The sequence below is a fragment of the Choloepus didactylus genome, chromosome 21 (assembly GCF_015220235.1).
Source record: "Choloepus didactylus isolate mChoDid1 chromosome 21, mChoDid1.pri, whole genome shotgun sequence".
NCBI classification, from domain to species: Eukaryota; Metazoa; Chordata; class Mammalia; order Pilosa; family Megalonychidae; genus Choloepus; species Choloepus didactylus.
Genome location: NC_051327.1, coordinates 8480111 through 8495150, shown reverse-complemented (window position 1 = coordinate 8495150; position 15040 = coordinate 8480111). Strand labels below are relative to the sequence as shown.

Below are 15040 nucleotides of genomic sequence, written 5' to 3'. Positions count from 1 at the left end.
CAGACTAGCCCTGAAGGGGACTTTCTGTTCCTGCTTTGGCTCAGTGGAGAAAGCCTCAGCCATTTTCAGTTCCCAATGCTCTGACCCAGACAAGGGTAGAGATAGCACAGGCAGAGAGAAACCATTGAAATGCTAATGACCTCTTCCTAGGGGGTCTATCTTCTCTAAGAGAAAAAGGGTAGGGCCCAGCTCTACTACCAGCCTTCCATTCAGAACCAGACCCCAGAGCCTAAGGGAAAACAGCCATGGGCCACACCTCCTTACAACAGTCTGGAATTACAGGCTGACAGTTGCCACTTGCTGGACAGAAAAGCACAGTGACCTGAGGCCTCACAGGTGTACCAATTTTCTGAGACACACCATCAGGGAAACCAGATACTGAATATTTCTTCCTTCTGGGACCTGAGCCCGTTCTGGTCTGGGAAAACCTGACTGGGTAACCAAAGAAACCATACCTGGACAACAGAAAACTGCAATCTACACTAAGAAAAATGAAGTTATGGCCCAGTCAAAGGAACAAACTTACATGTCAACTGAGATACATGAATTGAAACAACTAATAATAAGTCAATTCAAAAAGTTTAGGGAAGATATGGTGAAAGAGCTGAGCCATATAATGAAAACACTGGGTGTACATAAGGTAGAAGTTGAAAATTTGAAAAATCAACTGGCAGAATCTATGGAAATGAAAGGCATAACCCAAGAGATGAAAGACACAATGGAAATATACAACAGCAGATCTCAAGAGGCAGAAGAAAACACTCAGGAACTGGAGAACAAGGCAACTGAAAGCCTACACACAAAAGAACAGATAGAGAAAAGAACAGAAAAATACAAGCAACATCACCGGGAACTTAGGGACAAAATGAAAAGCAAGAATGTACGTATCATTGGTGTCCCAGAAGAAGAAGAGAAGGGAAAAGGTGCAGAAGAAATAATAGAGGAAATAATCAATGAAAATTTCCCATCTCTTATGAAAGACTTAAAATTATGGATCTGAGAAGCTCAGCATACCCCAAACAGAATAGATATGAATAGGCCTATGCCAAGACACTTAATAATCAGATCATCAAATGTCAAAGATAAAGAGAGAATCCTGAAAGCAGCAAGAGAAAAGGGATCCATCACATACAAAGGAAGCTTGATAAGACTATGTGTGGATTTCTCAATAGAAACCATGAAGGCAAAAAGGAAGCAGGGCCATGTATTTAAGATACTGAAAGAGAAAAACCACCTACCAAGAGTCCTATATCCAGCAAAACTATCCTTCAAATATGAGGGAAAGCTTAAAATATTCTCTGACAAACAGATAATGGCAGAGTTTGTGAACAAGATACCTGCTCTATAGGAAATACTAAAGGAAGCACTGCAGACAGAAAGGAAAAGACAGGAGTGAGAGGTTTGGAAAACAATTTTGGGAGATAGCAACACAGCAATAAGTACACTGAACAAAGATGACTGTGAATATGGTTGAAAGAGAAAGGCTGGGACCATGTGGGACACCAGAACAAAAGACAAACCATAAAGACTGGGAATGTGTAACTCAAGGAAACCTAGGGTACTCAACAATTGTAATAAAAGATACAAATATGTTTTTACATGAGGTAGAACAAATGAATGTCAACATTGCAAGGTGTTAAAAATAGGGTGGGATTGGAGGGAAAGTACAACCTATCCAAACTAGAGACTATAGTTAACAGGAACATTGTATTACGCTTCCTTTAATGTAACAAAGGCAATATACCAATGCTAAATGCATATGGGGGAGTGGGGAATAGGGAAGAATATGGGACTTCTGGCATTGGTGATGTTGTCTGACTCTTTATTCTATGTTAGATTAATGCTATCTTTCTTTTCGTCGCTTTCTAGCTATCAAGTTTTGGTTTTGTTTGTTTGTTTTTCTCTCTTTCTCTTTTCTTTTTCTTTTGCCTCTCTGCCTTCTTTGACTCTTCCTCCATCGTTGTGGAAGAAATTGAGATGTCCTTATACAGATAGTGGTGATGGTGCTGAATACATAAATACATGACTATACAGGGAGCCAATGACTGTTTACTTAGGATGGAATGTATGGTGTGTGAACAAAACCATCTTAAATGAGTTGATGAAGAAACTTTGAGGGCACCATGTTGAGTGAAATAAGACAGACACATAAAGGCAATATTGCAGGGTCTCACTGATATGAACTAATTATAATATGTAAACTCATAGACATGAAATGTAAGTTACCAGGATATAGAATGAGTCTAAAGAATGGGGAGTGGTTGCTTATTATGAGCAGAATGTTCAACTAGGACAAACTTAAATGTTTGCAATTGGATAGGGGTGATGGTAGCATGCTGTGAGAATAACCAACAGTGATGAAAGGTGTGCGAAGGTGGTGGAAAGGGTAAGCTCAGAGTCATGCATGTCACCAGAAGGAAAGCTGGAGGTTAAAAGATGGGAATGTATAAAACAGTGAATCTTGTAGTGGACAATGTCCATGATTAACTATACAAATATTAGAAATCTCTCTCATGAACTAGAAGAAATGTATGACACTATAACTAGAAGTTAATAATAGAGAGGCATATAGGGAAAAAATATATACCTATTGCAAACTATATACTACAGTTAGTAGTATTTTAACATTCTTTCATCGACAGTAACAAATTACTATAACAAAACTATGAATCAATAATGGAGGGGGGCATGCTTAGAGGTATGGGAGGATCTGAGTTTCCTTTTTCTTATCTTTATTTCTTTTCTGGAGTAATGAAAATGTTCTAAAAATTAAAAAAAATTGTGTTGATGGATGCACAGCTGTATGATGGTACCATGGGTAATTGATTGTACATTTTGGATCTTTGGATAGTTGTATGGTATGTGAACAATCTCAAAATATCTATCTATCTATATCTATATATATATCTATATCTATATATAGGAGACCATAATACAGGGCTTCAGATAATTAATATGCAAAATAGTGCACAGGTGCCCAAATCTAAATATAAGAAGCACTTAGAATTTTGCAAAGGCACTAGCCTTTTCAGTGTCTGCCAGTTACCAGAATGCTCTCTGGCACCTGAGAATATGTGAAGAGAAGGGATATTATATTTGCCTGCATTTTCAGAGAGATAATTTGGGAAAACTCTAACTGCTTTGACTAATTCAAAGCTGTTCAGATTGAGTGCTATAATAAAGCCAATGTAGACTTTAACCAATTGATGGAAACAACAAGGCCTTCTCTCAATCTTTTATACCTCTCAGAACTTAGTACAAGATCACACAAATGAGATGACAAGAATGAGAAAAGGGAGTGAGTCGGGCAAGATGGCAGCATAGAGAGGAGTGGAAGCTAAGTAGTCCCCCGGAACAACTACAAAAAAACAGAAACAACTAGTAAATAATACAGAATAACTGCGGGGGGACAAACGAGACCATCCATTCATCATACACCAACCTGAATTGGGAGGAATGCCCGAGAACACAGCATAAAATCTGTAAGTAAAACCTGCGGAACCAGGTTGGGAGACCCCCTCCCCCATAGCCCGAGCTGCAAAGCCTCGTGGTGCCAGAGAGAAGCTCTCTCCCAGCAAGCGAATACAGCTCAGCTGAGCTCCAGCTGGGGTTTTAAGTAGCGAGTGTGAACTGCTCACTACAGGTACGCAGCCCCAAAAAACAGACAGAGGCTTTGGGTGAGGACTGACCTTGGAGAGCTTTGGACTGGGTCTGAAGGGGGCTATCTGATTCTTTTTCGGCTCAGTGGAGAAAGCCCCAGTCATTTTCAGTTTCCAGGGCTGTGAAGCGGAGAAGGGTGGAGACAGCACAAGCAGAGAGCAAGACCACTGAAATGCTAATAACCTCCACCTGGGGGCTCTGTCTTCTCTAGGAGGAAAGGGGTGGGGCCCTTTCCATTCAGAACCAGACCCCAGAGCCTGGGGGAACACGGCCATACCTCCTCACACCAGTCAAGAATTATAGGCTAACAGGCGTCACCTGCTGGGCAGAAAAGCACAGTGACCTGAGGCATCAAAGGGTGGAGCAATTTTCTAAGACACACCTGCAGGGAAACCAGATACTGAATATTTCTTCCCTCTGGGACTTGAGCCTGTTCTGGTCTGAGAAAACCCGATTTGGATAACCAAGGAAACCATGCCTAGACAACAGAAAATTACAACCTACACGAAGAAAAACAAAGTTATGGCCCAGTCAAAGGAACAAACGTACACTTCAACTGAGATACAGGAATTTAAACAACTAATGCTAAATCAATTCAAAAAGTTTAGAGAAGATATTGCAAAAGAGATAGAGGCTGTAAAGGAAGAACTGGACATGTATACGGAAGAAATCAATAGTTCAAAAAACCTACTAGTAGAATCTATGGAAATGAAAGGCACAACACAAGAGATGAAAGACACAATGGAAACATACAACAGCAGATCTCAAGAGGCAGAAGAAAACACTCAGGAACTGGAGAACAAAACACCTGAAAGCCTACACGCAAAGGAGCAGATGGAGAAAAGAATGAAAAAATATGAGCAACGTCTCCGGGAACTCAAGGATGAAACAAAGTACAATAATGTACATATCATTGGTGTCCTAGAAGGAGAAGAGAAGGGAAAGGGGGCAGAAGCAATAATAGAGGAAATAATTAATGAAAATTTCCCATCTCTTATGAAAGACATAAAATTACAGATCCAAGAAGCGCAGCGTACCCCAAACAGAAGAGATATGAAGAGGCCTACACCAAGACACTTAATAATCAGATTATCAAATGTCAAAGACAAAGAGAGAATCCTGAAAGCAGCAAGAGAAAAGCAATCCATTACATACAAAGGAAGCTTCATAAGACTATGTGCGGATCTCTCAGCAGAAACCATGGAGGCAAGGAGGAAGTGGTGTGATATATTTAAGATACTGAAAGAGAAAAACCACCAACCAAGAATCCTATATCCAGCAAAGCTGTCCTTCAAATATGAGGGAGAGCCCAAAATATTTTCTGACAAACAGACAATGAGAGACTTTGTGAACAAGATACCTGCCCTACAGGAAATACTAAAGGGAGCACTACAGGGTGATAGAAGACAGGAGTGTGTGGTTTGGAACACAATTTTGGGAGATGGTAGCACAACAATGTAAGTACACTGAACAAAGGTAACTATGAATATGTTTGAGAGAGAAAGATGGGGAGCATGCGAGACACCACAAGAAAGGAGGAAAGATAACGACTGGGACTGTGTAACTTGGTGAAATCTAGAGTGTTCAACAATTGTGATAAAATGTACAAATATGTTCTTTTACAAGGGAGAACAAGCAAATGTCAACCTTGCAAGGTGTTAAAAATGGGGAGGCATTGGGGGAGGGATGCAATCAGCATAAACTAGAGACTGTAACTAATAGAATCATTGTATTATGCTTCCTTTAATGTAACAAAGGTGATATACCAAGGTGAATGCAGATAAGGGGGGGGGATAGGGGAGGCATGTTAGACACTTGACATTGGTGGTATTGTCTGATTCTTTATTCTACTTTGATTTAAGGTTATTTTTCCTTTTGCTGCTTCCTAGCTGTCATTTTTTTTGTTTCCTCTTTCTTTTGCCTCTCTACCTTCTTTGACTCTCCCTCCTGCCTTGTGGAAGAAATGTAGATGCTCTTGCTTATTATGAGCAGAATGTTCAATTAGGATGAACTTAAATGTTTGGAAATGAACAGGGGTGTTGGTAGCAAGATGTGAGAATAACTAACAGCACCGAATGGTGTGTGAATGAGGTGGAAAGGGGAAGCTCAGAGTCATATATGTCACCAGAAGAAAGTTGGAGGTCAAAAGATGGGAATGTATAAAACTGAATCCTATGGTGGGCAATGTCCATGATCATCTGTACAAATACTAGAAATCACTTCATGAACCAGAACGAATGTATGACAATACAATTAGAAGTTAATAATAGAGGGGCATATAGGGAAGAACTATATACCTATTACAAACTATATACTACAGTTAGTAGTATTTCAACATTTTTTCATAAACAGTAACAAATGTACTAAATCAATACTAGGAGTCAACAATTGAGGGGGTTGGTTAGGGATAGGGGAGGTTTAGAGTTTCCTTTTCTTTTTTTCTTTTTTCATCTTTCACTTTATTTCTTGTCTGGAGTAACGAAAAGTTTCTAAAAATTGAACAAAAATTAAGTGTGATGGATGCACAGCTGTATGAGGGTACCCAGGGGCAAGTGATTGTACACTTTGGATCTTTGGATAATTGTATGGTATCTGAACAATCTCAATAAAAATGAAAAAAAAAAAAAAGAATGAGAAGAGGGGTTTCAGGGTTTAAATTATCACTGGAGATTGTTTTAACAATATGTTTGTTTTCTTTCATATTGTTTACCTTTTGCCTCTCTGTATGTTACATCTTTTAATTTAACATAATGAATTACTTTGTATTAGAAAAAATGATTTTTTTAAATAAAACCATTCAGCCCTCAAAAAAAAAAAATGAGGGAGAGATTAAAATATTTTCAGACAGACACTGAGAGAGTTTGCAAACAAGAGACCTGCATTTCAAGAAATATGAAAGAGAGTGCTACAAGCCAATAGGAAAAGACAGGAAAGAGAGGTTTGGAGAAGAGTATAAAAATTAAGACTATCAGGAAGTGAAAAAGGAGGGAGACAGAGAAAAAATAAGATATGACCCATAAAATCCAGAAGACAAAATGGAAGAAGAAAGTACTGCTATTACAGTAATAAAACTAAATGTCAATGGATTAAACTCCTCAATAAAAAGACATAGACTGACACAATGGATGAAAAAACAAGACCCATCTATATGCTATCTACAAGAAACTCTCTTTAGACACAAGGACAAAAATAGGCTGAAAGTGAAAGGTTGGAAAAAGATATATCATGCAAACAACAACCAGAAAAAAGTAGTAGTAGCTGTATTAGTATCAGATAAATTAGAGTTCAAAAGAAAAACAATTAAAAGAGACAAAGAAGGACACTATTAATAAAAGGGAAAATTCATCAAGAAAACATAACAATCATAAATATTTATGCACCAAGCCGAGTGCCCCAAAATACATGAGGCAAACATTGCCAACACTGAAGGGAGAAGTAGACACTTCTACAATAATAGTTGGAGACTTCAATACATCACTCTCATCAATGGATAGAACATCTAGATGGAGGATCAATAAGGAAACAGAGATGTTGAATTGTACCATAAATGATCTAGACTTAACAGGTATTTATAGAACACTACACCCCACAACAGCAAGATACACATTTTCCTCAAGTACTCATGGACCATTCTCTAGGATAGACCACATGTGGGGTCATAAAGCAAATTTCAACAAATTGAAAAGAATTTATATTATACAAAACACCTTCTCAGATCATAATGGAATGAAGTTGGAAATCAATAATAGGCAGAAGGTCAGAAAATTCACAAATATATGGAGGATAAATAACACACTCTTAGACAACCAGTGGGTAAAGGAAGAAATTACAAGAGAAATCAGTAAATATCTCAAGGCAACTGAAAATGGAAACACAACATATCAAAACTTAGGGGATGCAGCAAAGGTGGTGCTGAGAGGGAAATTTATTGCCCTAAATACCTATATTACAAGAGAAGAAAGAAAAAATTCAAGGAAATAGCTATTCACCTAGAGGAACTAGAGAAAGAACAGCAAACTAACCCCAAAGCAAACAGAAGAAAAGAAATAACAAAGGTTAGAGAAGAAATTAATGAAATTGAGAACAGGAAAACAATAGAGAGAATCAACAAAACCAGAACTTGGTTCTTTGAGAAAATTAATAAAATTGATGGACACTTAGCTAGGCTAATAAGAGAGGACAGGGAGAGGGAGAGAAAGAGGGAAAGGGGGGGGGAGAGAGAGAGAGAGATTCACTAATAAACACAATCAGAAATGGGAAAGGGGACAAAATTACTGACCCTGCAGAAATAAAGGATATAATGAGAGAATACTATGAGCAACTATATGTTAATAAATTAGACAATTTAGATGAAATGGACAACTTCGTAGAAAAACATGAACAACCAACATTGACTCGAAAAGAAACAAACGACTTTAACAAACAAATCACAAGTAAAGAGATGGAGTCAGTTATCAAAAAGCTCCCAAAGAAGAAAAGCCCAGGACCAGATGGCTTCACAAGTGAACTCTATCAAACATTAAAGAAAGAATTAGTGCAAATTCTGCTCAAATTCTTCAAAAAATTTGAAGAGGAGGGAAAGTTATCTAACACATTCTATGAAGCCAACATCACCCTAATACCAAAGTCAGGCAAACATACTACAAAAAAAAAAGGAAAGTTATAGACCAATCTCTTTAATGAATATAGACGTAAAAATCCTCAAATACTCACAACTCAAATCCACCAGCACATTAAAAGGATTATACACCATGATCAAGTGGGATTTATTCCAAGTATGCAAGGCTGGTTCAACATAAGAAAAGCAATTAATGTAATAAATGACATCAATAAATCAAAGCAGAAGAACTACATGATCATCTTGATTGATGCAAAAAAGGCATTTGACAAAATTCAACATCCTTTCTTGATGAAAACACTTCAAGAGATAGGAATAGAAGAGAACTTTCTGAATATGATAAAGGCAATAGATGAAAAACCATAGCTAACATCATACTCGATGGGGAAAAAACTGAAAGCTTTCCTTCTAAGATCAGGAACAAGACAGGGAAGCCCACTGTCACCATTGTCATTCAATATTGTGCTGGCCATTCTAGCTAATGCAATTAGGCAAGAAAAAGAAATAAAATGCATCCAAATTGGAGAAGAAGAAGTAAAACTTTCACTGTTTGCAGATGACATGATCCTCTATGTAGAAAATCCAGAAAAATCTTCAGCAAAGCTACTAGAGCTAATCAATTAATACAGTAAAGTGGCAAGCTACAAGATCAACATGGAAAAATCAGTAGTTTTCCTATACAGAAGTAATTAGTAACAGGAGGAGGAAATCAAGAAAAAAAAATTCCATTTACAATAGGAACCAAAAGAATCAAGTGTTTAGGAATAACCTTAACCAAGTCCATAGAAGACCTATACAGAGAATACTACAAAAAACTGATAAAAGTAACTGAACAGGAACTGAAAAAACTGGAAGAATATACTGTGTTCATGGATTGGAAGACTAAATATACATAAGATGTTAATTCTACCTAAACTGTTTTATAGATTCAATGCAATACTAATTAAAATCCTAATAACTTACCTTGCAGAAATAGAAAAACCAACAACCAAATTTATTTGGAAGGGCAAAGTGCCCTGAATAGCCAAAAATATCTTGAGAAAGAAGAGCAAAGTGGGAGGTCTCACACTACCTGACTTTGAAGCATACTACAAAGCAACAGTGGTCAAAACACCATGGTACTGGCAAAAAGATAGATATACTAACTAATGGAATTGAACTGAGTGTTCAGAAATAGACCCTCTCATCTACAGACATTTGATCTTTGGTAAGGCAGTCAAGCCAAAGCAACTTGGCAGAGCAGGCTCTTCAATAAATGGTGTTTGGAGAACTGGATATCCATATCCAAAAGAATGAAAGAGGTCTCCTACCACACACTTTATACAAAAATTAACTCAAAATGGATCAAGGATCTAAACAGTAGTGCTAAGACAATAAGACTTTTAAAAAAAAATGAAGGGAAATATGTTAAAGATCTAGTGATAGGAGGTGGTTTCCTGGACCTTACACCCAAAGCATAAGCAATCAAAGAAGAAATAGATAAATGGGATCTCCTCAAAATTAAACATTTTGTACATCAAAGGATTTTGTCAGAAAAGTAAAAAGGCAGCCTACACAATGGGAGACAATATTTGGAAACCACATATCAGATAAGGGTTTAATAGCAAGAATACATAGAGATCCTACAACTCAACAGGACAAAGACAAACAATGCAATTAAAAAATGGGCAAAAGACATGGGTAGACACTTTTCTGAAGAGGAAATACAAATGGCTCAAAAACATATGAAAAGATGCTCAATTTCACTGGTTATCAGGGAAATGCAAATCAAAACCACAATGAGATATCATCTCACACCTACCAGAATGGCCATTATCCAAAAAACAGAAAATTACAGGTGCTGGAGAGGATTTGGAGAAAAAGGCACACTTACTCACTGTTGGTGGGATTTAGAATGGTGCAGCCACTCTGGAAGGCAGTGTGGCAGTTCATCAGGAAGCTAAGTATAGAATTTCCATATGATCCAGCAATTCCATTACTAGGCTTATACCCAGAGGAACTGAAAGTTAATTTGTAAATTAACATTGATAGTGCAATTATTCATGATTGCCAAGAGTTGGAAACAACCCAGATGTCCATCAATGGATGGGTGGATAAACAAACTGTGGTATATACACCTAATGGAATATTACACAGCTGTAAGACAGAACAAAGTCATGGAACATATAATAACATGGATGAACCTTGAGGACATTAGGTTGAGGGAAGTTAGCCAGAAATAAAAGGACAAATACTATATGATCTCACTAATATGAACTAACATTAATGAATAAACTTTGAGAGCTAAAGCTGAGAACACAGGTTTATCAGGAGATAAAAAGATGGTAGTGATCAGGCATTTGATGCTGAAGGATTATAGAATGTTCACCAGGATTGACCGTGTAGATCCAGAAATGGAGAGTGCAGTGCTGTGTGATGGTAGCACAGTATTATAGGTACACTGACCAAAGATGTCTGTGAGTAAAGTTGAAAGAGGAGGGCTGGGGGCATGTATATACTAGAAGAAAGGACAGATGATAAAGACTGGGACTGTGTAACAGTGAAACCTAGAGTGGTCAGTGATGGAGACTAAATATACAAATGCAAAAATATTTTTACATGTGGGAGAACAAATGAGTGTTAACATTGCAAGGTGTTGAAAAAGGGATGGTATTCGGGAAAAAATAAAATCAATGCAACTGGAGTCTGAGGTTAACAGTAACATTGTAATATGCTCCCATTAAATGTAACAAAGGTAATATACCAAAGCTAAATGTCTTTGAGGCGGGTGTGAGGGAGGGGTACAGGATTCTTGGTTAGCAGTGTTGTTAACTGATCTTATTGCTGTATTTTATTTTATTTTTACTTTTATTTTTATCCTTTTTATTATTCTTTTGTTTCAGTTCTTTTTATGAGTAATGAATATGTGTAAGTGCTAATTGTGGTGAATGCACAACTGTATGATGCTACTGTAAACAATTCATTGTACACTGTGGATGACTCTATGGTATTTGAATATATCCCTATAACATTGTAGGGAAAAAAATAAACAGTGGGACACAAGTGCTGAAGAGAGAACTGTATCTATTCACTGTTGGTGGGGAAGTAGAATGGTGTAGCCTATCGGGAGGACAGTGTGGTGGTTCCACAAGAAGCTGGGTATGTGGGTGTCACAAGGTTCTGCAACCTTATTATGGAGGATATACTTGCAAGATCTGAGAGCAAGGACATGAATGCAGCAGTATCCATAATTTACAATGGACAGAGGTGGCCTAAGGGTACACTGACTGATGAACAGAATGGTGAACTGTGGTGTGTGCATACAATAGAATACTGAGCGGCTAAAGAAGGAATGAAGCTGTGAGACGTGCAACTAGGTGAATGGATCTTGAGGACACCATTTTGAGTGAAGCACACCAGAAACGAGGGGACAAATATTATAATGCCTCACTAATATGGACTAACTATAATGTGTAAGCTCTGAGAACTGAATCTTAGGGCACAGCTTCTCAGGGGAATACTTACAGTAATGGTCCCTAGATTGCAAGCTCTTACAGCAGTCGTATCTATTCCTGAGTTGTAATGGTTTTCTCTAAATCCTGAGATGCTAAGCTCCTTGTGTATAACCTGGTCAGTCTCTGGAACTTTGTATGTGTCACCCGCGACTCAGAGCTAGAGCTTGGCAGCTATGAATGTCAGTATTACCCCATATGGCAAGTGTTGAAAAAGCTGAAAAAGAGTCCAGACTTCAATTAGAGATATGAACAAAGAGGATCTGGTTAGGACTAAGGCAAATCAGGCCCAAGGGTAAAGGATGATACTGACTGAGTTTTAAAACTACAACTTTTGTGTGAAACCAAAGGAGGACATGTTTATTTGGTGTGGGATCTATATTTTCTGTAGCACACTAGATAATTTAACTTGTATGATCAGTTTGTTTGAACACCATAGGTGCATGGAGCTGTTAATGGGAAGTGGAATTTGGTGAGATTGCTGGGGCTTATCACTGATACACCTGACAGTGATATGGGCAGAGAGTAAAAGTGTATTTGCAGGGCCCCCCAAGGAACTCTGGAAAAATGCAGAAATGTTGGACTTCCCCATCCGGGTTATTGCTGATTTTCCTGCAAACATTGAGGACTGTCAATTTAGTGGGCTGAGCCCTCAATCTGGGTGCTTTCCCTTGTGAGGATAGTTGCTGTAAGGGAGAGGCTAAACCTACTTATAATTGAGCCTAGGAGTCCCCCCCAGAGAGCCTCTTTGTTGCTCAGGTGTGCCCCCTCTCTCTCTAAGCCCGCTCAGCAGGTGAACTCATTACCCTCCCCCTTATATGGGACATGGCAGCCACAGGTGAAAATCCTCCTGGCAACACAGGAAGTGACTCCTGGGAATGAGCCTAGACCCAGAATTTTGGGATTGAGAGGACCTTCTTGACCAAAAGGGGGAAGAGAAATGAAACAAAATAAGATTCCAGTTGCTGAGAGATTTCAAATGGAGTTGAGAGGTCACTCTGAAGGGTATTCTTATGTGCTATATAGATATCATTTTTAGTTTTTAGTGTGTCAGAATGGCTAGAGGGAAATACTTGAAGCTATTGAACTGCAACCCAGTGATCTTGATTCTTGAAGATGACTGTATAACTATGTAGCTTGCACAGTGTGACTGTGATTGTGAAAACCTTGTGGCTCACACTCCCTTTATCCAATGTATGGACAGATGAGTGGAAAAATGGGGACAAAAATTTGGTGAAGAATAGAGTGGGGTGAATGGAATGGAAAGATTTAGGTGTTCTTTTTTGTTTTTGTTTTTATTTTGGAGTAAGGAAAAGGTTCAAAAATTGATTCTGGTGATGAACACACAAATGTATGATGGTGCTGTGAATAACTGATTGTACACTGTGGATGACTCTAGGGTGTGTGAATATATCTCAATACAACTGCATTAAAAAAAGAAAATGAACAATGGGGGAGAGGAGGGGAATGGCATGCTTTCAATGTTCTTTTTATTTTAATTTTTATTTTATTTTTTGGAGTAATGAAAATGTTCAAAGATTGATTTTGGTGCTGAATGCACAAGTATATGATGATACTGTGAACAAGTGATTGTACACTTTGAATGATTGTATGTTATGTGAATATATCACAATTGTATTAAAAAATTGCATTAAAAAAGAAATAGGCAAAGGATCTGAATAGACATTTCTTCAAAGAATATGTAAAAACAGCCAATAAACTCATGAAAAGACACTCAAGATCATTATTCAACAGGGAAATGCAAGCCTAAACAACAATGAGCTATCACTAGGATGGCTAGAATCAAAATGTCAGATAATAACAAGTGTTGAGAAGAATGTGGAGAAATTGGAACCCTCATACATGGCTGGTGTGAATAAAAATGATACAGCTGCTTTGGAAAAGTTTCTCAGTTTTTCAAACAGTGAAACATAGAGTCACCTACCATATGACCCAGATATTCCTTGCCTAGACATATATCCAAGAGAAATGAAAACATATGCCATCACAAAATGTTTACAGTAACATTACTCATAACAGCTAAAAGGCAGAAACAACCCAAATGCTCATCAACTGATGAACAGCTAAGCAAAATTTGGTATATCCATACAATGGAATATTATTCAACCAAAAAAGAATGAAATACCAATACATGAGACAATATGGATGAACCTTGGAAAAATGTAAGTGAAAGAAGCCAGTCAGAAAACACTACAAAGTATAAATTCCATTCATCTGAAATGTCTGGAACAGGGAAATCTGTAGAAATAGGAATTAGATTAGTGGTTTCTAAGGGCTGATGGGAGGGCAGAGGGCTAGAGGAGCAAATGGCTAAAAGGTATGGGGTTTCTTTTTAAGATGATGAAAATGTTCTAAAATTAATTGTGGCGATGGTGGCGTATATATGTGAATACGCTACAAATCATTGAATTCTACATTTCAAATGGATTAGTCATATGACATATGAACTATATCTCAAAAAAGCTGTTAAAAGACTTCCCAGCAAACGTTTTTCAAAATCAAGGAAATAAAAATTTTCCCACCCTAGACTTTGAAAAAAAAATAACTATGCTTATAGCTTTTGGTCAGACAATAGTGACAGTATATTGCTAACATTGTTACTTATAAATTGTATTTTCATTTCCACATGTAAAACAGAATTGATATTCATGTTTGAATCTCATTTAATGTTTGAAGCTCACATTCATTGAGGAGTTCACCTGAGCAGTAGTTTCATCATCAGTTGGGAACTGGTATATTTGGATGCCATTGCTGATCAATTCATTCATTATTTTATTCTTAAAAGTCTGCAAATCATTTTTAGAAACTGTATCTGCCTTGGCAATCAGTGGTATAATGTTGACCTATTAAGAAGGAAGACAAACAAAATCTCATCATAGAGGATTTGACGTTGATCCTGTAGTTCTTACAACCAAACCTTATAAACTCTGACAATAAATTTTGTAATTAGATAATCACTGGCTGCCACTCATAGAAATGCCTTCCTTTAAAATTATTGTCCCAAATCATCAGTGCCTTTTGAACATTAATCTTTTATCAGAATATCAGAAGGTTTAGAAATCTCAGGTTTCTTCCTCTTGTTTTCAAAATCTCCTAAACTTCCAACACACCTGGAGTATATAAAATGTATGCAGTCAGTTAAGTGATCTAATTCATTATCACTTGGATTTCTTATTAAACTGGATGCCAAAAAGTAAGAATAAGATATTATCAAAACTAGAACAGAGAAATTTTGTCCTTCTACCTGTCA

The 15040-nt window shown here is 37.4% G+C and overlaps 1 protein-coding gene across 2 annotated transcripts in view; it reads right to left on the bottom strand.

Annotated features, from left to right (window-relative positions):
- SEPTIN14 (septin 14) overlaps window positions 1-15040 on the bottom strand; it is a 59616-nt gene that overhangs the window by 31040 nt on the left and 13536 nt on the right. For both annotated transcript variants that reach the window (XM_037814370.1, XM_037814369.1), the window contains exon 5: window positions 14472-14633. In XM_037814370.1, coding sequence (XP_037670298.1) covers window positions 14472-14633 — 162 coding nt within the window. The remainder of the gene's footprint in view (window positions 1-14471; window positions 14634-15040) is intronic.